General features: G+C 33.7%; 4 protein-coding genes across 7 annotated transcripts; 3 read left to right on the top strand and 1 right to left on the bottom strand.

Annotated features, from left to right (window-relative positions):
* Positions 1-1,661: 1,661 nt before the first annotated feature.
* On the top strand, positions 1,662-5,138 carry SGF14O (14-3-3 protein SGF14o). Of its 2 annotated transcripts, none has more exons than XM_006591823.4 (7): positions 1,662-1,945; positions 2,431-2,737; positions 2,845-2,932; positions 3,668-3,777; positions 3,865-4,013; positions 4,555-4,607; positions 4,701-5,027. In XM_006591823.4, the coding sequence occupies exons 1-7, from the start codon at positions 1,873-1,875 to the stop codon at positions 4,701-4,703; spliced, it is 783 nt and encodes a 260-aa protein (XP_006591886.1). In that variant the 5' UTR covers positions 1,662-1,872; the 3' UTR covers positions 4,704-5,027. The 2 variants fall into 2 exon arrangements, with proteins under 2 accessions (XP_006591886.1, NP_001242151.2); NM_001255222.3 differs by having other exon boundaries at positions 1,728-1,945; positions 4,552-4,607; positions 4,701-5,138.
* A 2,043-nt stretch (positions 5,139-7,181) lies between these two features.
* Positions 7,182-12,380, top strand: LOC100801888 (bifunctional riboflavin kinase/FMN phosphatase). Of its 3 annotated transcripts, none has more exons than XM_006592804.4 (11): positions 7,182-7,378; positions 7,476-7,765; positions 7,871-8,060; positions 8,597-8,727; positions 9,343-9,412; positions 9,751-9,816; positions 10,544-10,695; positions 10,787-10,864; positions 11,274-11,407; positions 11,753-11,845; positions 12,078-12,380. In XM_006592804.4, the coding sequence occupies exons 2-11, from the start codon at positions 7,675-7,677 to the stop codon at positions 12,168-12,170; spliced, it is 1,098 nt and encodes a 365-aa protein (XP_006592867.1). In that variant the 5' UTR covers positions 7,182-7,378; positions 7,476-7,674; the 3' UTR covers positions 12,171-12,380. The 3 variants fall into 3 exon arrangements, with proteins under 3 accessions (XP_006592867.1, XP_014620554.1, XP_006592868.1); XM_006592805.4 differs by having other exon boundaries at positions 7,185-7,317; XM_014765068.3 differs by having other exon boundaries at positions 7,182-7,765.
* A 1,082-nt stretch (positions 12,381-13,462) lies between these two features.
* Positions 13,463-13,873, top strand: LOC100784386 (uncharacterized). Its single transcript, XM_003539504.1, has one exon. The coding sequence runs from the start codon at positions 13,463-13,465 to the stop codon at positions 13,871-13,873; it is 411 nt and encodes a 136-aa protein (XP_003539552.1).
* A 2,089-nt stretch (positions 13,874-15,962) lies between these two features.
* Positions 15,963-19,541, bottom strand: LOC100783860 (inactive TPR repeat-containing thioredoxin TTL3). Its single transcript, XM_003539503.5, has 7 exons — positions 18,751-19,541; positions 18,292-18,487; positions 17,539-17,723; positions 17,125-17,458; positions 16,819-17,020; positions 16,634-16,740; positions 15,963-16,550 (listed from the first exon to the last, which is right to left on the bottom strand). Exons 1-7 carry the CDS (start codon positions 19,329-19,331, stop codon positions 16,395-16,397), a joined length of 1,761 nt encoding a protein of 586 aa, XP_003539551.1. The 5' UTR covers positions 19,332-19,541; the 3' UTR covers positions 15,963-16,394.
* Between the last annotated feature and the right edge of the window lie 893 nt (positions 19,542-20,434).

Here is a 20,434-nt window from a genome sequence, read left to right as displayed (position 1 = left end):
TTGTTTCGATCGATTTATATATTTAATTCGTAGCTTTTATTTTTTACTTTTTGGTCGTATTTTAGTCGTAGCTGAAAAAATAAAATATTATAATTCGGCCTAATTATAATTACGGCATGTTCACCGCGCGCAAAATAATATTTAATTATCAGTATACTTCTAAATTTAAAATAAGGTCGTGAATAACTAATCAATTTTGTCACAGCCTTTCATTGAAATTGTTATTAACGAAATTCTTCATAATCATATATCAACAGGTAATTAAAGATTATTTCACCTAGTTAGCATGTTATGTAATTAGAAGATCCACTCAATATAATTATTATGTTGCTTGTCCTCATTGGCAGAACTAGACTTTAAGATTTTCATTTTAAAAAGAGCAAGCTTAATAGAAAAAAAAATAAAAATTGGAGAAACAAAAAAGAAGAGACATGTGGTAAAATTTGTATGCAATGCACAACAAAGCTAGCGTATATACGCGTGTGACTGTATATAAGATAACATATAAAGATTAATGCTAATTTGGTTATTAATAAATAACTAGTAGTATATGAATTGACATTGCACATTTATTATTAACTTCTTATTTACATCCTTTTATCAAGTTTGTTACTTATATAACTTATGATGACAAGAACTCTTAAATAAGAAATATATCTACAATTTTACTTAACAACACCCAAATAAGTTTAAGATGATAAAATGGTTATTTTAACGATGAACTTCATAATTAATTGGTTTGCAAATAACAAACATTTGTATTAATATTTAAAAGTAAACATGCAATTGTAATTGTTTAAGTTACCATTTGGCCTTTCTATCAAAAGAAAAGTTACCATTTGCTCCAAAAAAACTGAAACTCTCGAGTATTTAAGAATTCTAGCAAATTTAATTGCGATAGTTAAAAAACAATGTCAATTAGATAAGTAACAAATCTTATATATTTCTTATTATTAACTTCTTATTTACATTCTTTTAACTTATCACATCTTATTAACTTATCAAATTAAAGTGATAGAGGTTTCTCATCATATTCTGTTTTTATTATCACACTATCAATCAGATAAAATTTTAATTGTTTATTGAGATAAAATATTACAAAATGATCTCATCAAATCCTATTAACTTAACAAATACAAATAAATTAAGATTCAAAAAATGATGATTTATTTATGTTCTCGCAAGTGTCTACTCCGAAGTAACTGCTGGAAAAAGAAAGCATCATCTGCAATACCAAAGACAACAACGACACTACCCATCACTAACAAAGACAAATTACAAGTTTCAAGTCCACATCCTCTCACCGAAACACAAACAAAAACACACACAAATCAATTTTAAAGAACAAATATTAATTAATATCCTAAGAAAATAAATTAAGAAACTTAAAAGTAGATATATTTTTATTGAAAGATAACTCTTATATGATTTACACATAAATTTTTTTTTCTTTTAATTCTTTAATTCATATCCATTTAAAAAAAAAAACCAAAGAAACTACAACCAAATAAAACAACAAGTCAACGACATGATTGGTCGTTGAGTACGACGCGGCACGTTACGATTGGTCCGAGTATGTTACGGAAGGTTTAGTGGGACACGTGGAGCCCACTCACTGGTTGGAAATCAAAGTTCAGTCTCTACCTTCACGCACTTAATCATATCCCTGGAGTCAAGTTCGAGCATCGAAAGGACCAAAAAGGAAAAACAGAGAAAAAGGAAGGGACACATTTGACATTTCACGACCGCGTTCTTTTCTACGGAGCCTCGACCAAGAAGAATCGCAGAGAGAAGAGGGTCAGAGTGAGAAAGAGAGAGAGAGAGAGAGAAACTGAGAGAAATTCGCAAACCCTAATTTCGGAAAGATCGGCGATGGCTGCCTCCAAGGATCGCGAGAACTTCGTCTACATCGCCAAGCTCGCCGAACAGGCCGAGCGATACGAAGGTTTCAAATTCTTCCTTTGTTTTCTCTGACTTTGACGCGCACATGCGCGTCGATGTGCGTGATTTTGATGATTCCTTTTTATACGGTTGCTTGTTTCTACTAATTTGAGTTCTCTTATTTCATTCTATATCATTTTCAGTGAGAAAAAAAAATATTTTTTTTGGTCAATTTGGTGTGCTATTTACTGTTTACTGTCACTTTGGTTGCAAGTGGAGTAGAAAAAAAAAAAAAAGAAATCGGTTAGGGTTAGGAGTCATTTTTAAAGAATTTGATTTTCCATTTTTTTTTTGTTTTTTTAGTTGTAGTTTAACTTCCCTTTTCTGATTTTGTTTCCTTAAAAAAATGGAAAGTGCGTTCAGTTTGAGTGTGAGGCTACTTCAATTTTTCGTGTGCTGCATGTTCAAGTTGTGGTGCCGAACTTAAGAGATTTTATCAGATGTGAGGCTTTATTTGTGATGTTTTGATTTTGCGTTTGTTTGTGGCAGAGATGGTGGAATCAATGAAGAACGTTGCGAATCTCGACGTTGAACTGACTGTGGAGGAGCGGAATTTACTTTCTGTTGGGTACAAGAATGTGATTGGTGCTCGGAGAGCATCGTGGAGGATCCTGTCTTCCATTGAGCAAAAGGAAGAAACAAAAGGGAACGAGTTGAATGCGAAGCGGATTAAGGAGTACAGGCAGAAGGTTGAATTGGAGCTTTCAAACATCTGTAATGATGTTATGACAGTGATTGATGAGCACCTTATCCCTTCGGCTGCAGCTGGTGAATCCACTGTGTTTTACTATAAGATGTGAGGATTTGTGTCTCATTCTCTGCTGCAGCTTTTGTTTTGGTGTGATATTTTTTATTTTATTTTGTGCAAGTGGATTAAGGGATGTTGAAATGTTCCGCTTGCAGGAAAGGAGATTATTATCGTTATCTTGCCGAATTTAAGGCAGGCAATGAGAAGAAGGAAGCTGCTGATCAGTCTATGAAAGCATATGAGGTGCAATTTATATTGTTTTATTGTTTTTGCAGTTTATATGATGTTGTCTATCCTATAGATGGTTGTTTACTGAGTTTATTGCAAATATGCAGTGCCTATTAGCAATTAATCTAAGGAAGATTCTTTTGCTCTTCATTTTTGGTTTTGGTAGACATAATAGTCTCATGGTTTATTTTGGTTTTGTGTTAAGTTCATTTTTTTTTCAAACCTGTTGTAAAACTTCTATAGCATTGACAACAGACAAATAATGGTTCTGCTTGAGAAAAAAATATATATGTGTAAGTGATTTCTACGCTTTTACTAATTTTAGAATCCACCAGAAAGAGTGGGTTACTTCACCCTCTTCCTCACCTATCATTCTCCTAAGTTGCTATAATCTCTAGTTTTTTGGGCAGTATTGATTACTGGAACTGGATAAACTTTGTTTCGTTACCCTTGCCATTTTTCGTTATTGTGTGGATTGTTTTTTCACTATTATTTTTCTGTAACATGACTAACATCTGTTGATGATACTTCCAATTATTCTTTTGAAGTGAATTGTTCTGTTTCTTGAATCATTATTTTCATTTATATTTAGTCATTTCTGTTTTTATTATATGATTTATGATTATTTTGTTGTCACATATATTTGATATTGTACTTTTTGAAATAGCTTTTAATCAAAAGGAGTTTCCTCTTCAGAATACTCTATCCTTTCATCCCCTACTTAACACAAGCATGTTTTGTTTATTGCAGTCTGCTACCACTGCAGCAGAGGCTGATTTACCTCCAACACATCCCATCCGATTGGGTCTAGCTTTAAATTTCTCAGTTTTCTATTACGAGATCTTGAACTCTCCAGAAAGGTTTGTGGCTTTTATTCCTGTCCTGAATTATGATTGTTGATTGGTGTTTTGTGTTTAATCTGGGTGATTTTATTTTCCTATTTCCAGAGCCTGTCATCTTGCAAAACAAGCTTTTGATGAAGCTATTTCTGAGCTTGACACCTTGAATGAGGAGTCATACAAAGACAGCACCTTAATCATGCAACTTCTCAGGGACAACCTAACTTTGTGGACTTCTGACATCCCAGAAGATGGAGGTAATTATTACTAGAAGACTTGTATTAAGCTTTGGTTTACTATTTCTATGGGTCTATTAAGATGTATAATAATTAATAAAAATTAGGGTCAGGGATAGTTCTAGGCAATATGATAAAGCGCAACCTATTGTGTACAGCGAGGATAATAGTTACTAGGTTTCAAATGGGATTAATTCTTAGCTAGGCATTATTTGATGTGTAAGGTTGTGGGGTCCATGGTAGAAATGCAGCTATCTTAAAATATGCTTTTACACACATCAAATAATGATTTGGGTGCCTAAGTGATGACATGATATACTATGTCAAACTAAGAATTTCTCCTGAAAATGATGATATTAAAGGATGCTAAACTACATAGGAAGTCATCCAGATAGTGAGCTTTGATGCTCTAAACAAAATGATTTTTCATTTTTTCTGAAAATGTAACTACTATAATTTTAAGTCATTAATTTCTTTGGACATTAATTATGATATTGCTCACTTTGGTGTGCTTCTTTTCTAAAAATGTCTACTGCAATTTTCTCACTTGCTGTTACAGAAGATGCCCAGAAAGTGAATGGCACTGCCAAGCTTGGTGGAGGTGAGGAGGCAGAGGTTAGTAATCCTTTCTATACCTGTACCTATAATTTATTTCTGTTTGATCGCATTATTTTGCTCACCTCATTACTTTTTTTTTTTTTTTTGCAGTGAGTCCGATTGTTGATGGGATCTTCCTTAGGATTCGATGCATGCGTTTGGGAATGAAACATGAGGGCCGTTACTTATCCGTGTATTAGCTAGAGATAGGGTTCCATTGTTTTCTCTTTGTTTCTTGTTGATTGCCCCATACTTCCCGATAGGGGAAAGAGATACTCCATTTGTGCTATATTTATGGTATGTTTTTATTTGTGTGGTGTCTGGAAATGGCCTATTTCATTCCCAATCCTTTTCCTCCAGTCTCTGGGGGATTTGATTGATGAGAATTGCTTATGGTGTATTTCCTTTTCCAATGAAATGCTACAACCTTTACTGCAATGTTGGAGATTTATTCTTCGATTGTTTGATCTTGACTTCCATTCTTACCAATTCTATTGCCGCAAAAACGTGGAACAAGTTAATAAACGGCTGAGAAAGTTGTGTGGCTTCCGTGCCCTTTGCAATCAGGAAAATAAGCATTTGTTTCACAAGTCAGGAAAATAGACTTTGCTTTCCTCAAAATAAAAAAGGAAAATAGACTTTACTCCATCTTCAGTACTACAAAGTGAACCATATAGTTTGTTTTGTGATCAAAATACCATTGCGAAAGAACTTAAGTAGTGTTTGATTCAAGACTTTTTTAAAGCTATTCTTTTCTTTAAAGTAAGTTGGGTTAAGTACATTTTTTTTCTTTAAACCAAGTAGTATGCTATATTATATAAAAGAAGATTTGTTCATGTTGGTAGATATCATGTGTCATCATCATATTCATTCTCATTGAATTATAATTATATAATCATTAATTATTAGATTTTAATTAATAATATAATTATATATTAAAATTAGTTAATAACACTATTATATGTTTTTATTCTAATTAAGGTAATTATATCATAATTAATAAATAATTATATTTTCTAATTCAAATTAATTAATAAATATGTTTTTATTCTAATTTAAATTTAATTAACACCAATACATTTTTTTATAATTATGGTAACTTTTTTATTATCATGATTTTATTAAATTGTCATAAAAATTTATTACAATGATAATAATAATAAAAATAAATGTTATCTCAAATAATAATAAAACATACATTTTTTATTAATCAAAATATAATAGTTAAATGTATTGAAAAAGTTATAAATTGTAAAATTAATATCCCTGCAAGGCATGGGAATTTAACTAGTTTTATTAAAAGAAAGGGAAAAAAAGAAGTAATTTTATTTTAATAAAGGTAAATAAAAAAGTTCATAGAATATAAAAAAAAAAAAACATGTTCCTTCCCCCCTACTTGCTGTCTTTCTCTTTTGTTGCTCTTTGGGCTCCACTCTCTCTTTCACTATTCTCTCCTCTCGTTCTCTTCAGGATCTTTGCCTTTTCACTGTCTTTCTCTTTTCTCTTTAATCTTATTTTGTTATGTCATTTCTTTTAAGTTAATAGAAGTTAAAATTATAAAATAATTCATTTAAGTAAAGAAGAAAAAAGGTTACACATAGTCTAAGAGTGTGTTTTCAAGACTATTCTCTAATTTAATAAAAAAACATAGATGATATTTATGTCCTAGCTAGTTGAGAGAATTTCCTGATCATATTTGGGTCGTATGTAGCAACTGTTTTTACAACTAAATATGCAATAGATTCGGTTTGGTACGATGATGGGATGGTCTGGAAGTGATGGACGGAAAAAGGTTGAAACTTGAAAGTACCTTACTAGTTAACGGTTTGCAATTCCTTATTACTTACGTAAACGATTTTAATTCTGCTTATCGCAATTGTTGCTTTGCTATTTCTTATTACTTGCGTAAAAGGTTTGAGTTCTGCATGAATAAAGTATTCCATTTTGGGAGCATTATTTCGTGTTTAATTTTCACATGATCATGTCAAAATTGTGCATCTCTCCCTTCATAAAATTTAAATAAATGAGTTCATATTAAACTTTTTGTATCTTTAAAATGAGAAAGATAGACGCTTTTTTTTTTTTACACAATATGATCATGTAAAAAAATTAACATGAGAAAATCCATGTTCATTTCATTTCAGATTCCCAAACCCAAGTTTTGATTATTCCCTTCTCTCGTTTGTGATAGTTTTGCACAAGGTCATTTTCATTTGCCAGGATAAACACTCTTGTGCCATGTAAAGTGCGGGACTATAGTTTAACTAGAAAAAGTTTAATTTTGGTGCACATTTTAGATTTTTACATGCTTAACTAATTAAAAATAAGTTTAATAATATAAAAAAATTCCACACTTAGTGAATTCTAATAAATTCATTAAAAAAAACTATTATGGGCTTAATTTCTATGTACTTTTCATGTACAAGTTCATATTATCATTATTTTTACTTGTCTTAAGTTCAAGTTTTAGATTTTTATTTTTATTTTTATTTTTATGATTATTAAATTATTCAATTTATGGTCAAATAACATCGGTGTGTTAATTATTTATTCTAAATTTATTTCGTTAATTTTTTATAAACCTTTCTTTCCATTTTAACATCTCCAAATTCTACGAAGAAGAATGTTTCACGTTCTCATTTGAGAGTGTAAACGGAATATCCGCAGGATCTTGCTGGTGACGCCATCAACTAGCGCTGAGAATTTATGCTTGACGTGACGGAGAATAGTGAGAATATGATAACATCTCGCATCAAACTGTGGTTTTAAATCCATCTGCAATTTTAATGGTGTCTGAATTCTGAAACACAATTTTTATTATGCCATTCAGATTGCGTTAGCTAATGATTCTTTTGTTCTGTTTCATTGTTTGCTTGTTCCTTAAAGATCTCAAAGGGTCCACAATCGCACAATTTGTGAACTGCTCACGGGATAAAATGGAATGCCCTTCAAGTTGGATATCCACAAACACATAGATCTTGTATTCTTTGTAGTATATTTAATAGGACATTGAGTTATCCACTCACCCACCACAACACATTGTTTCTATCAATTTTATAGCTTCAAATTTTTGGTGCAAACTGACATGAGTTGCTGCTGTGAGTTCAACGGCTGTAATCAAGGAGCCAAGGTTTTGGCTGTCATTTTTGACTTGGATGGCACCCTTTTGGACACAGGTATTCTCCCTTGTTCCTGTTGTTCTCTTCAACTATGGTGTTGGTTAAATTTTGTTTCTTTTGGGTTCTTTCTGAACCATGTGTGTGTTGGTGATTGGTGTGCAGAAAGGGCAACAAGGGGTGTGTTGAATGAGTTTTTGGCAAGGTATGGGAAAGAACTTGATAGGGAGAAGGAAGAGAAGAAGAGGTTGGGGATGACACAAAAGGATTCAGCAGCTATAATTGTTAAGGACTATGAACTTCCATTGACACCTGATCAATTTATCAAAGAAATCACTCCTCTCTACAGGGAAAGGTATAAGGGCATGTTTGATTCCTTTCTCACTTTTTGTTTTAAAAACTATTTTCTAAAACAATTTTGCATTACTTAATAATCAATTTGTCAATTCTACAATTTGCTGTGTCTTGCACCACCCTCCACTAGGTGTCTGAGTAACCTTTTTTATTTGCATTTTGAAAATTAAAAACAGTTTATGAAAATCGAAATCAAGCACACCAGTCTATAACATGCTCATCCTACTTCCTGTGTTTTCCCCCTACCCATAATAAATGCAACCTAAAGCTACGATGCTAGACAGATATGAAGATCTCTAGTATGGAATGGAAGGCTGAATATGGTTCAAAACTACATTTTGAAACCCTAAACACTATTTAGGTTGTTAAATAATTTGTGAATAAGAATTATGATTTATTATATCTTCTGAACCTGTTTGCAATGCAATGCACTTTTTTTTTTTTTTCTATAACTTAGGTCAATCCTGTTGGAAACTGTCATATTTGAATTGCTTACACATTCACTGGCTCTTATTTTCAAATCATCATTTGTTTTAGGTGGGCAAAGGCCAAAGCATTACCTGGTGCTAATCGCCTTATCAAACATCTCCAGAAAAATGGAGTGCCAATGGCTCTTGCCTCAAATTCCTTGCAAGAAAACATAGAAGCAAAAATTTATCATCACAAAGGTTGTTTTCTGTGGACTACCTTCTTGTTGTTTATTACTGACTTTCAATTCCAAGGAGTATTATATATCAGCTTGCCATTCTAGCTATTAGTTCTGAATTATTACTGAGAAGTAATACATAGACACACAGTTACTAGTTTTATAAGTAGCTTCTTCCAAAGATAACCTTTTTTTCATCGTACGGTTCTGTAATCAATAAAATGACTAGCCTAATGTCTTTAAAATTAATCAGCCATAATCCATTTAAATATCGGAATTTGGAAGAATATTTGACATAGAATTAAGAAAACATGATCTCCAATTGATAAATATTTGATCCTTAGCCATGCATTTTAAATCAAAATAAATGTCCAAAATTTTACCAAATTTACTTGTAGGGAAAATTTAAAGGTCTTTTACTTGTCAGCATGGTTGATTAGTAGCTGAGAATGCCAATTGCTTGGAAGTAACTCCTGGCTAAAGTATCTGCTTTGGAAAGGCTTTCTAAAATTATCCACCTTTTTTTAATTTCTTCCATTATACTTTCCTTTGGGTTGTAAACGCTTTTGCTTTTCCTCATTGACATATAGTTTCCTGCTTAAAACTTTTTCTTTGATGCTTATCATGGTTTTTGTAGGTTGGAAAGAAAGCTTTTCTGTGATTCTAGGAAGTGACCAGGTTAAATCTGGGAAGCCTTCTCCATATTTGTAAGATTCTATTTGTACACTTTGACCTCTCATATATGAAACACATAAAACCTTGAATAGAAGTGGATCTATTGCCAATGAAACTGTTTAACATTTTTCCAGTAGCAAATAAGTATCCACCATCCCAAGTTTTAGCAGATGTTCTCACAGCTCAGTTAATAATCAACTACAATGATCTCATTGCCATGTAATTACATTATATAATCTTTCCTCCAGAATCCTGATCTCCCAATGTTTTCTCAGTTTTTCCATCTTTTGTTTAGTAGGAAAGTTCATTTTCTCAGTCAAATATACTCTTCCAATTTTATCACAGTAGTAACCAAGTCTAATTGTTGCAGATTTGAAGAAGCTGCCAAGAAAATGGGTGTAGATGCAGTTAATTGCCTGGTGATTGAGGATTCCTTGTAAGTCTCCCAGAGTTTCTGCAGACTGTGCATGATTCATTTGCTATTGTGCTTTTTATTTAGCTTTTGACTGCATGACAAACTAACAGTAAATTCTAATCTTGACCAAGGATGGTCTACTAATTTTGGGGTCAGATTGTTGTTTCCCATCTAAAGTTGGCAAGATAATTCAAACCAGAGAGTGATCACAGATGAAAAGGCCACTGTACCACCAGTGATGAAGCCTATAATCAAAGTATACCATGAACCAACCATTTGTTCATATCCAAATCTAGAAGCATACACAGATATATGTGGATGGCTGTTGAGTGCAAAAGGTGTGAAATGCTGAAGAGTGTATGTGACACTATGCAATTAGATAAACCTCTCTTGGCTGAAATGAGCATTATAAGTTGAACTTTGATTTTTTTTTCAATCCCTCTTATTAAGAGTTATCTTGTTAGTTTATTAAGATCACATCCATGGTCTTTAGAGGAGACGTTCGTTGCCTATTAATTCTAAACTGTGTTATTTAAAAAAATTCTCACAATGCATAACCTATCCCCTACTAGGTATTCATCTCTGGATATTGAGCATATCACTTTCACTGCTTTGATTCACCATCAGGATATGTGACAGCATCTGCTGCCAAGTTTGCTATGCACATTTTGTGCAGTCATGTGAATTTCTGTCATGTAATATTCATATTTGCTACATAGAATTTATCTTCTACAATGTACTTTAACAGGGTTGGTGTCAAGGCAGCCAATGCTGCAAAAATGAAGGTAGTGGCTGTCCCATCTCGAAGGGAAGCTGATTGTAACGGGCTAGCAAATGCTGTTCTTCATTCACTATTAGAGTTTCAACCTGAGCTATGGGGTCTTCCACCTTTTGATGACTGTAATGAACTTGTTAATTCCTCAGTATCTTGATTGGTTTCTCTAAATACTGTGCCCTCTGATTAATGTAATATTCAAACTAATGTTGGCAGGGATAGATGACACATTACCTATTGACCCATTACATCTGAGTGGTTTGTATGTCACTGGATGTCTACAGGAAGCCACAGGTTTGTGAAATTCCATCAATTTCATTTCATAAACAAGTAGTGCATGTTTGGATTACTGACACAAGTCTTTCAAAAGTACGTTCAAAATAAAAGATACAAAGGAGTTCTTCCTCCAAAAGTATGTTGAACACCCTCCAACTAACAGTAATCTAAACATAGTTGCAATTGGTAACATGAACAACAAATTATACAACTCTCTTGAGCTTGAGCTTCCATGTTCCCAAATCCAATTAGATGCTGTTATCACGTCGTATTAATTAGTTATCTTCCACGAACATACTCTTCAGACTACTAGGAATGTACTAATATTTGTATATTCGAAGCAGCTAACATACCCATTCTCATCAAATTTAGCTTCTTAGTTTAACATGGTATCATCAATCTGAGAAATTTTAATTACTTGATCCAGAGAATGCAACACTTGCCCTTCCTGATCAAGCTGTTGGGCTTTACTTCGGTTGGACCAAGGTTGATACAGATGAGAACCTTAAGATATTGGTCAGCATTAATATTGACTTCTCCTGTGTTGGCTACAAAAAAATAGTGAGTGGTCACTGGTTATTTATAAAATTGTACAATTTTTTTTCGGTACACGTCAGGAACTTCTGATGCACCTTTTAGTATTCTTGTGCTATTTTGTGTCTAAAAAGTTCTCAAGTGATTTAAAACGGAAGCACGTTACACATTTATCATGGATTTTCTTATAATCGAAGCTCATAGTTTGGAGTTTGGAGTATACATTGCTTTTCTGAAATGAGATGTATTTATGGGCCTAATAATTCAGTGTCTTGGTTTGATCCTTTCTTTGATTTTATGATGATGCATTATATCCTTCTGACCATGTTAATGGTCATCATTAATGGAGATTACTTGTGGCTCATTTTGCAGCATGTTTATCTTATTGATGCAAACAGTGAACTTAAACATAAGCAGATGATGCAAATCCATCTTGTTGGCTACATAAGAGCGTGGGATAACAAGGTAATGTAAATGATGTCCTTTTGATGGAATAATCTTGCTAGGTGGCTATATTGGCAACCAAGGGCTCATGACGAGGACCATAGATGCATAAAACAAACAAACTTATTCATATCTTATAATTAGGGAAGGTTTATGGTCATTTGAAAATTATATTTTTTGCATCAAAAGCCTTCTCTTTCTAATATCTTATTTGTGCGCCTATAATTTATGTCAAAAATTACGTGATGGACAGGAACTCACGTCAACTGAATTGGAGAAACTCGATGAATACAAGTCTATTGCCAGAGCTTCACTGGATTTGCCATCATTCACTTGTTGTTTATAGAAAAGCCTCGCATGGAGGGGACAGTCAAGTGACCTTTTATTTGGCGATGGGTGTAATAATTATGCAACTGGTTGCAGCTTTCACAAGAATAATAACAACAATGAAATTAATTCTGTAAAGATATGTATGAAATGATTCATTAGGAAATGCTTGTAATCATTGATAAATAATGTATTTTTTTCAAAAAATAAATAATAATATAGCTATCAATTGATGTTCTCTATCATCCATATGTAGTGTTATCAAATTCAACTCGGTTAACAGGTCGAATCAATCCAAGTGAACTGATAACTTGACTAGTTTTTGAATGAACCTTATGATTTTATTAGGGTAAAATGAAAACCTTTATAATTTTTTAGTCTATGAAATGTGTAGATTATTATTTCTTTTGAAATTTGTAGTATATATCAGTCCATGCAGCTTAATTAGTGATTTACTAGTTCAACTAATAATCCAATGTCCTGACAAAATCGACAACCTATTCAAATCTAACAACATTGCAGATCAATTTAAGCATTACCTTTTCTTTTGGAAAAAGTCAATTAAATGAAATTTCTTAAAGTACCCCAGATAAAACTATATTCATTTTTTGTTGGTTATTTTAGTTTGAAATTGCGAATGCTCGTGCACAAAATGGTATTGTGAATTTGTGATATGAAAACATTTACACACCCTACAGGGCTTAAGGAACTATATTATTATGGTAAATAAAACAAATGCTCAATTTCTTTTTTCTTGCATGTTCAGTTTAAGAAAAAAAAAATCACTTTTATTTTTTTTATCTGGTCTTTTAATTGCTCAAATTCAATCAATTAAAACTGGTTTATTGACAACTCACTCCTTAAGACTAAATAACTGATGTTTCATGTTACTATTCGATTTTCTGATTTTCAATCACATACACAAACAAAACACACATACTTTTTGATACCCCACAAAGTATTCCTTGGTTGTTCAGATTGGTTTTTATGTTATCTTGCACATGTCTGTCCCTCGGTCACTATTTCTAGAAAACCACACCCATATCCTATAAAATTTACGTTAATTTTCACTACAAGTCTACAACATAACAATACTCTACAAAACAAGTGCATGTTGATAAGCCGGTGAAGAAAAGCAAAACGGACGGTGCATACGAAGAAATTCACTTCGATCTCTACAAAGCACAAACGTTGTCTCATGTAAGCACAATCTATATATACACACACAAACCAAAAGCCTCTCCAACCAACCAAAGACTAATTCCAAAACCAACAAAAAACACATTCTCTACATTTCTTCAACACAACAACATGGCAGAAAAGGAAGGAGGAGTTGTGAAGAAGGGGCACGAGGAAGGCCTAAAACTCGCGGCTTCGCTGCTGCAAGAGTTCGAGCTCCCGGAGGGGCTTCTCCCTCTCGCTGATGTCGTCGAAGTAGGGTACGTGAAGGGCACAGGGTACATGTGGATAGTGCAGAAGAAGAAGGTGGAGCATGAGTTCAAGATGATAAGCAAGTTGGTGAGCTATGACACTGAGATAAAAGGGTATGTTTCTAAGAAGAAGATAAAGAAGCTGAAGGGTGTGAAGGCCAAAGAGCTCATGCTGTGGCCTCCTGTGAGTGAGATCACTGTGGATGACGCTCCAACTGGGAAGATTCACTTCAAGAGTTTTGCTGGTATCACCAAGACTTTCCCTGTTGAGGCATTTGCTGCTGGCCAGTAACATAGTTAACAAATGTTCATCATGAAGATGATACTATTATATATAGATGATTTGCATGGGGTGAAATAAGAAATAATAGCTTTGATTCTCTACTATGTAATGGGATTTAATTCAACGCTATGATATCCGGTGTTTTTTGTTTACTTATCTTTTCGAGCTTTATATATGGCAAATAATTGATATGGAAGTTGTGATAAACTTTTGAGTTAACCTATTATTGCTATACCACCACTTTTTTCTTTCACCTCATTTCTACCTATTTGTTTCTATATCTCTTTTCATCTCTGATCACATTTGTAAAATAAAATAAGAAGAATAGGAAAAATATATTTAGAAAAGAAAGGGTAGTTAATGATCAGGTTATGTTTTTCTTTCACCCGATTTAACCTTGTTTGTTTTTTTATCCATAGAAATAAAAAACATGTATTAGAAGTTTATAAGTTTATGACTATTTAGGCATCCTGCTCAATCTCTGATTTGGTTTAACATGATTACTGGAATTAACCTAGATTTTTATTTTGACAAATTGATCGAGTTGACAGTGTAAACTGGGAGATATGATCATCGTCATTCGCTAATCACTTCAGTGAAGTTTAAATAACAGTCAAATTGTCCAGATGATTTATTAATTTGCATTAATACACTTGAGCAGGCCTAAAGTTGTTACCCTAATGAGGCTTATTGCTTCCTGCACTTCCCAAGTTACTTCTTGCACTCTTTTTGGAATGTGCTTTTGACCTTTTGGATTGGTCATTTTGGAAGGAAAAATGGGAGTGCAGGAAGCAATAGCCCCCAGTGAGAGTGACATGGTAACTTGGGCCTTAGGTACTACCAAGTCTACAAGTAAATTGAATTGGAATATAGCTTATATCGGCCGTTTCCCCTGGTGCACTTTTTTTTAATTAAGTATTTAGAAAAAAGAAACTGGCAAAACAAAAAATAACTATTTTTTTAATTAAAGACCAAATGCTTACTTAGTGTTAGATCAAGGCCATAGTAGTATTTTTATTTTTATCTTGTGCAAGTTTTTTGATTTTTTTGTTTTAATAAAGAAGACAGTTCAATTTGAAGCACAGGCAAACATTAGCACGTGTTTGATTTCGATACGTGCGTATACAAGTTACAAAGAATAACTTTTATGTTGGACATGGAATTAATGCAGTATACGTGCGTTTATAATTATTTAATCGGTAACCAAACACACTTTGAATATAGTCGCGTCTCTAACTGAAAATTCAAAGTATTTCTAGTATACATACACTTTTTGACCTTCAATTGTTAATGTAAATAAATGCTCAGATACAGCCTGCATGAACCACCATTCAAAATTCATCAAATTTTGTTGAAACTGCACGTGTAAGCGTTATGCAATGTTAACATTGTGGCATATAAGGGTGTTCAATGCTTAGTTTTGTTCAAATTTAGGATAAAGTAAAATTCAAATAGATCAAATTTAATTGAGTTTTCTTAATTAATTTTCAAGGTAATCTATATCAAACCAATTTAATTAAGATTGAATTGATTTACTTCATGTCATCGTGTTAGGTTAGTAAATAAAATATTCTTTAAAATTTTTATTCTCTCATTATTTATTATATAAAAATAAAATATAATATTTACTTCTGGTTTTATTCTTCAATAATTTTACATAATTAAATCAATTCCAAGCATTAATATTATTTTCAATTAATATTTAACTTTTTACGATTATAATTCTGTATATCTCGTTAATCTCTTTATCTAGAGCATCACATTGTTGAATAGTAAACATAATTAGACATTTAATAATACTAGATAAGTCAATATCAATTAAGAATATAAAGAAATAAAGAAATACTACTATTAAAATCTAAAAGTTGCACCTTTACAAGTTTAAAAAAAGGTTAGCAGGATTTGTTTGATGTGAGGAAAAAAAACATTTGAGAACTAAATAATAATTAATTAGCTTGCTTCATGCTTGAAGTAAAATAAATCAATTAATCTATTCAATTTAATTCAATGAAAATATCAACCCAATGTAATTAACATCCTTAGAGGCAATTTTATATTTTCTTTTAATGAAGGATAAGAGAGAGAGAGAGATAACGAGTAAAGACCTGCCAAAATCGACATGGACAAACTTTTTTCCTATTTTATTTTGTTTGAGGTTATCTAAATCTAATACAATAATATGTTTGGTGTAGCATTTCTACCAAGCCTGGTGCAACAAAATGAAGGATATGGAGGGAAGAAGTACAACACTTTTTGAGCTTGATTATATAGAAGAAAATAAGAACATTAGATGCCGGGCAAAAGATATACACATATGATTTCAAAACGCCATCTAAAATCTATCTCTCAGGTTTTGCTGCCAAAAGCACGGCAAAAAATTGGTATCCATGTGAGTGTATCACAGGGGAAGTTAAAATTCCTAATTTGAACTAAACAGGGCTTGGTGCATCCTTGAAGCACATTCTTCAATATTGCTGTGGTTTTTAGTTGCATGCATGTGAATGCAAATGATGAGTATGAATTCTTGTATCTAGAGACTACTACTTTTTCTTACTGAGTCCTCTAATAATTGATGGGTTGGCCGGATAATGTCATTCACCTTCTCTCCATTTTTGTAAATTTTAAAGGTTGGAACACTTCTTATGCTTTCAGCTTTTGCTATTGCTAGACACTCCTCCACGTCCACCTTCAATTAAATTTTGAAGAAAATTAGACAGATATGACAATTATGTTAGAAAGTACAGGCAAACAAGTCACTTATTTGAGTACCTTGATAAATTTCACCGAGGGATATCTAACACACAATGTATTTATGAATGGAGATAATTCCTCACATAGTTCGTTTGATGCCTCTTTGAAATATACTACCGATACACCTGAAATTTAAAATTTCCGTTTAAAAAAGTATGAATGAAGCAAGAAAAAGGCTGAGTCACACATGTTTAGATAATTACCTGCAGAGGCTAATGCAGCTTTAAATTTATCTAATGCACAGATTTGTTCAACTTCAACTCCAAACTTAGTACCATATACCATTTGTCGAGATTTTTCTAATGCTAGTTGAGCCTGTCGAAGAGACTCGGCAACTTCATTGTCGTTAGGCAGTTCACGTTTTAAGGCCTTGTAATCTTTAACAACTTCTACCCATCTTTCAAGCTGCAACAAGATCATGCATCTTAAAAAACGACAATGAATCAACTCCAGAGAACAAAATAACAATCGACACACACACACAACATGCACAGTGAAAGTAGATTCACCTTTGTGTTTGACGCAGCCCTGCGGAAAAGGGCCTTGGTGTAATTTGGTTGAATGTTAAGAGCTTGGCTGCAGTCTTGAACCGATTGTTCCCATAGTCCAAGTTTAGACCAACAAATTGCCCTATTGCAGTATAGAACATAGTTGGAGTTGTCATACTTAAGGCCCTCCCCATAAGCAGAACAAGCTTCAGAAAACTTGTCAGAGCTGAAAAGTTCATTGCCCCTTGAACGAGCTCTTGCAACCATTTTCACAACATTTACAATCCTACCAACTTCAACATTACTGCAATCTAACATGCTAGCCTTTTCTGCAGCCGCAACAGCATTCTCAAACCTGCAACAATCCATTACTTGTTCCTCACTCAAAAGTTTTACTTAGCTTTGGATTTCAAGCCTAAGGTTTTTAGTGTTTACCTCCCCAAGGCCATCTCAACCTGTGCACACACAAAAGGAACATAGGCTTCACCAACCATACCAAAGAACTTGGTCTGAGAGCACTCTGGAGGACAACCTTCCAACTTCGGAACATTTGAGAGACTTGATTCAGCATCTTCAAGTTGATGCAGTTTTAAATAGGCTTCCACCTTGCAAGCAACAATCTGTAAGTAGCAATCCAACAAGTTAGCCCAATACAAATTGTCACAAACCAATTATCCTAAAAGCTTAAACTATCAAGTAAAAACCCGAGGATGATTTTATACTTGATTGTAGAGAATCTAGTCTACCACCATACCACGAACTAAGGACCTCATTAATTCTCCTCACTTTTTGATTTTAAAAACAGTTTCCCAAAATAATTTTACACTGCTTACCAATCAATTTACCATCCAAAATCTATTAAGTTCTAAAAATTGTTTCAAAAAAAAGTATTCTAAAAACCAAAAACCAAAAAAACAAACAAAAGAAATTATTAAAACCTGTTAAATTTCCCCATCAATTCCACACTTTTCTGTCCCTTGCACTACACTCTGCACCAGCCAACAGAGCAACCTTGTTTAGTTGTATTTTGGAAACTAAAAACAGTTATTTGAAAACAGAAACCAATCACACCCTAGCTATCCTAAAACTTTATGCTATTAACCAAAGACACGCTAATAATTTCATATGACATCTCTAACAAAAAAAATGTAGACAATGGTAACATCAGAAATTTCAATTCAAAACTACCTGAGGCGAAAAATCTGCTCCAACAGCAATGGCAGCCTCAGATTCCCTAAGCACCCTCTTCCAGTCACCAACTTTCCGCGCATCAGCGCACCGATTCAAATGCTTCTCCAACAACACCAGCTTCTGCTCCTCAGACTTATCCTCTTGAACCCCAGAGAGACACAGGTGCTGCCGCGAATTCTCAACCTGTCCAAACCTGCACAAAAGTGATATATCACGAGTCACGTTTCTTTGGATACAGAAGCAACTGAAAGTAGCATCAACATTCAACACAGACTCAAGTTTGCTCCACTAAATCACGTTAACAGGGAAGTACCAAACACGTTGGCCAAAGCCATAATCAAGTTTGACTAGCTCTAAACTCAAGTTTCTTGGTTCCAATTCCAATCTCAACAAAACTAAACTCAAACTCAGATTCAAATGCAAATCCAAATCCAAATTTTTCCATTAATACATTACCTTAGATAAAGAGAAGCAAGTCTCTTGTGCGCTCTGGCATAAGCAAGGTCCAGCTTCACCGCCTCGAGGCACTCCCTCGCGGCCTCGGCGAGCCTCCCGAGCGCCGTAAGCGCCGCCGCGCGGTTGCTTCGGCATGCGGCGTTTCCCGGCGAGATGGCGACGGCGCGATCGTACAATGCCAGCGCCTCCGCAAAGTTCCCGCCTCTATACAACTCATTCCCAGCCCTCTTCAACTCCTCGGGATCGGAGCCGCTGAGCGCGCGCTTCACCGTAGGCGGCAGTGCGCCCACGGGCACCGGAATATTGCCCGAGACGCCTCGCACTATGCTGCCCCGGCCGTAGTTCACGGTGCCGGAGCCCAACACATCAGTCCGGTTCGACCCGCGCGAGGGCAAGCCCGGTTTGAGGATCTTCCCGGACGGACAAATGTTCCCGCTTGGGAGTAAGGTGGCTCCGCCGGAGTAGATTAACGGAGCTCCGGCGGATACCGATCTCCGGTGTCCAGGCCGGCGAGCGTTGGAACCCGGATCGAGACGCTTCGATTCGGGACACTGTTGATGTTGCTGCAGAGTATTGGACATTGTTGATTGTAATGTGTTTGTGTTTTGTAAGGTTGTTTTTTTGTCTATGGTTATATAGGAGATTGGAAAACGATGAAGGGAATGCTGGATGCTACGTAAGAAGAATCGAATTTGATTGGAAGAGAGAAGAGAGGTTTTGTTTGATGGAGTGATGTGTGTTTTGTATTGTATTGTTAAGTGAGGAAGTGAATTGTGATACTGTAAATGGTAAGAAGAGAGGGGTTGGAGTTTTTCTCTTTTTATGATCAAAGTTTCCTTCTTTGTCATTATTACTATTATTTTTCTCTCTCTCTCTCTATCCCTTTTTCTTAGACATGATGATGCTGATGTAATGTGTGACATTACTTTACTTTACTTTACAAGTTGAGTAAACCTGCGTTTACCTCCTGAAAATTGTGGGCGTGCTTTTTTTTTTCCCCTTTACAATGGGATTTTATAAAAGTTTTGTTATGACTTTATAAATAGTTTTTTCTTTTATAAAATGACAATAAAAAGTAAAATGAAAGTATTGAAATAAATATTTTTTATAAATTAAAGAACTAAAGTAAAGGTTTTATAAAATCAAGAGTTGAAATGATGCCTTTAACTGAGAATTATATTATATTTTTTTACTTATTGCTGGTTGTTATACAGAAAAATATTGAGATAGTAAATTTATTTCTATATGATAAATAAAAAATATAAAAGTATTCTCTTTTTTTTAAATTAAAAAAAATAAAAAAGTATTTTTATATAAATGTTTTTTAATAAGTATATAAGATTTACTTCTTAAAATAAACAAAAAATTAATTTTTTAAGTTTAAATAAATCTTATTTTATTAAAAGAAACATGCATTTTAATAAATAAGTTTAAATAAACAATTCAATATCAAGATGAATATGAATACTAACTCTTCGTCTCCCACTTCATTAAATGAAAACAACATTTTATTATATTATGTTTTACACATGCATGGTACTTGTTAACTTGAAAAGTTTGAATACCTTTGAGGCACTCCTCGTTATCAAGTAGCTCCCAGTGTGACATGGATGACTTAACTACGAAATTAAAAGAAAAACTATATAATAAACCCAAGAGTTATGATAATTGCAAAAGGCCTAGC

Source organism: Glycine max, chromosome 12 (genome assembly GCF_000004515.6).
Source record: "Glycine max cultivar Williams 82 chromosome 12, Glycine_max_v4.0, whole genome shotgun sequence".
Taxonomy (NCBI): Eukaryota; Viridiplantae; Streptophyta; class Magnoliopsida; order Fabales; family Fabaceae; genus Glycine; species Glycine max.
The sequence above is the reverse complement of the archived record's forward strand: the minus strand, read 5'-3'. Positions and strand labels throughout refer to the sequence as shown.

Excerpts from the sequence above, each read along its gene's own strand:
- SGF14O (NM_001255222.3), top strand. The coding sequence starts at position 1,873 with ATGGCTGCCTCCAAGGATCGCGAGAACTTCGTCTACATCGCCAAGCTC. Across the intron at positions 1,946-2,430 it reads ACAGGCCGAGCGATACGAAG|AGATGGTGGAATCAATGAAG; the intron begins GTTTCAAATTCT and ends TGTTTGTGGCAG. Across the intron at positions 3,778-3,864 it reads ATCTTGAACTCTCCAGAAAG|AGCCTGTCATCTTGCAAAAC; the intron begins GTTTGTGGCTTT and ends TCCTATTTCCAG.
- LOC100801888 (XM_006592804.4), top strand. The coding sequence starts at position 7,675 with ATGAGTTGCTGCTGTGAGTTCAACGGCTGTAATCAAGGAGCCAAGGTT. Across the intron at positions 8,061-8,596 it reads ACTCCTCTCTACAGGGAAAG|GTGGGCAAAGGCCAAAGCAT; the intron begins GTATAAGGGCAT and ends CATTTGTTTTAG. Across the intron at positions 10,696-10,786 it reads TCTTCCACCTTTTGATGACT|GGATAGATGACACATTACCT; the intron begins GTAATGAACTTG and ends TAATGTTGGCAG.
- LOC100784386 (XM_003539504.1), top strand. The coding sequence starts at position 13,463 with ATGGCAGAAAAGGAAGGAGGAGTTGTGAAGAAGGGGCACGAGGAAGGC.
- LOC100783860 (XM_003539503.5), bottom strand. The coding sequence starts at position 19,331 with ATGTCCAATACTCTGCAGCAACATCAACAGTGTCCCGAATCGAAGCGT. Across the intron at positions 16,741-16,818 it reads AGCTGCATTAGCCTCTGCAG|GTGTATCGGTAGTATATTTC; the intron begins GTAATTATCTAA and ends TTTAAATTTCAG. Across the intron at positions 16,551-16,633 it reads CCTCGGTGAAATTTATCAAG|GTGGACGTGGAGGAGTGTCT; the intron begins GTACTCAAATAA and ends ATTTAATTGAAG.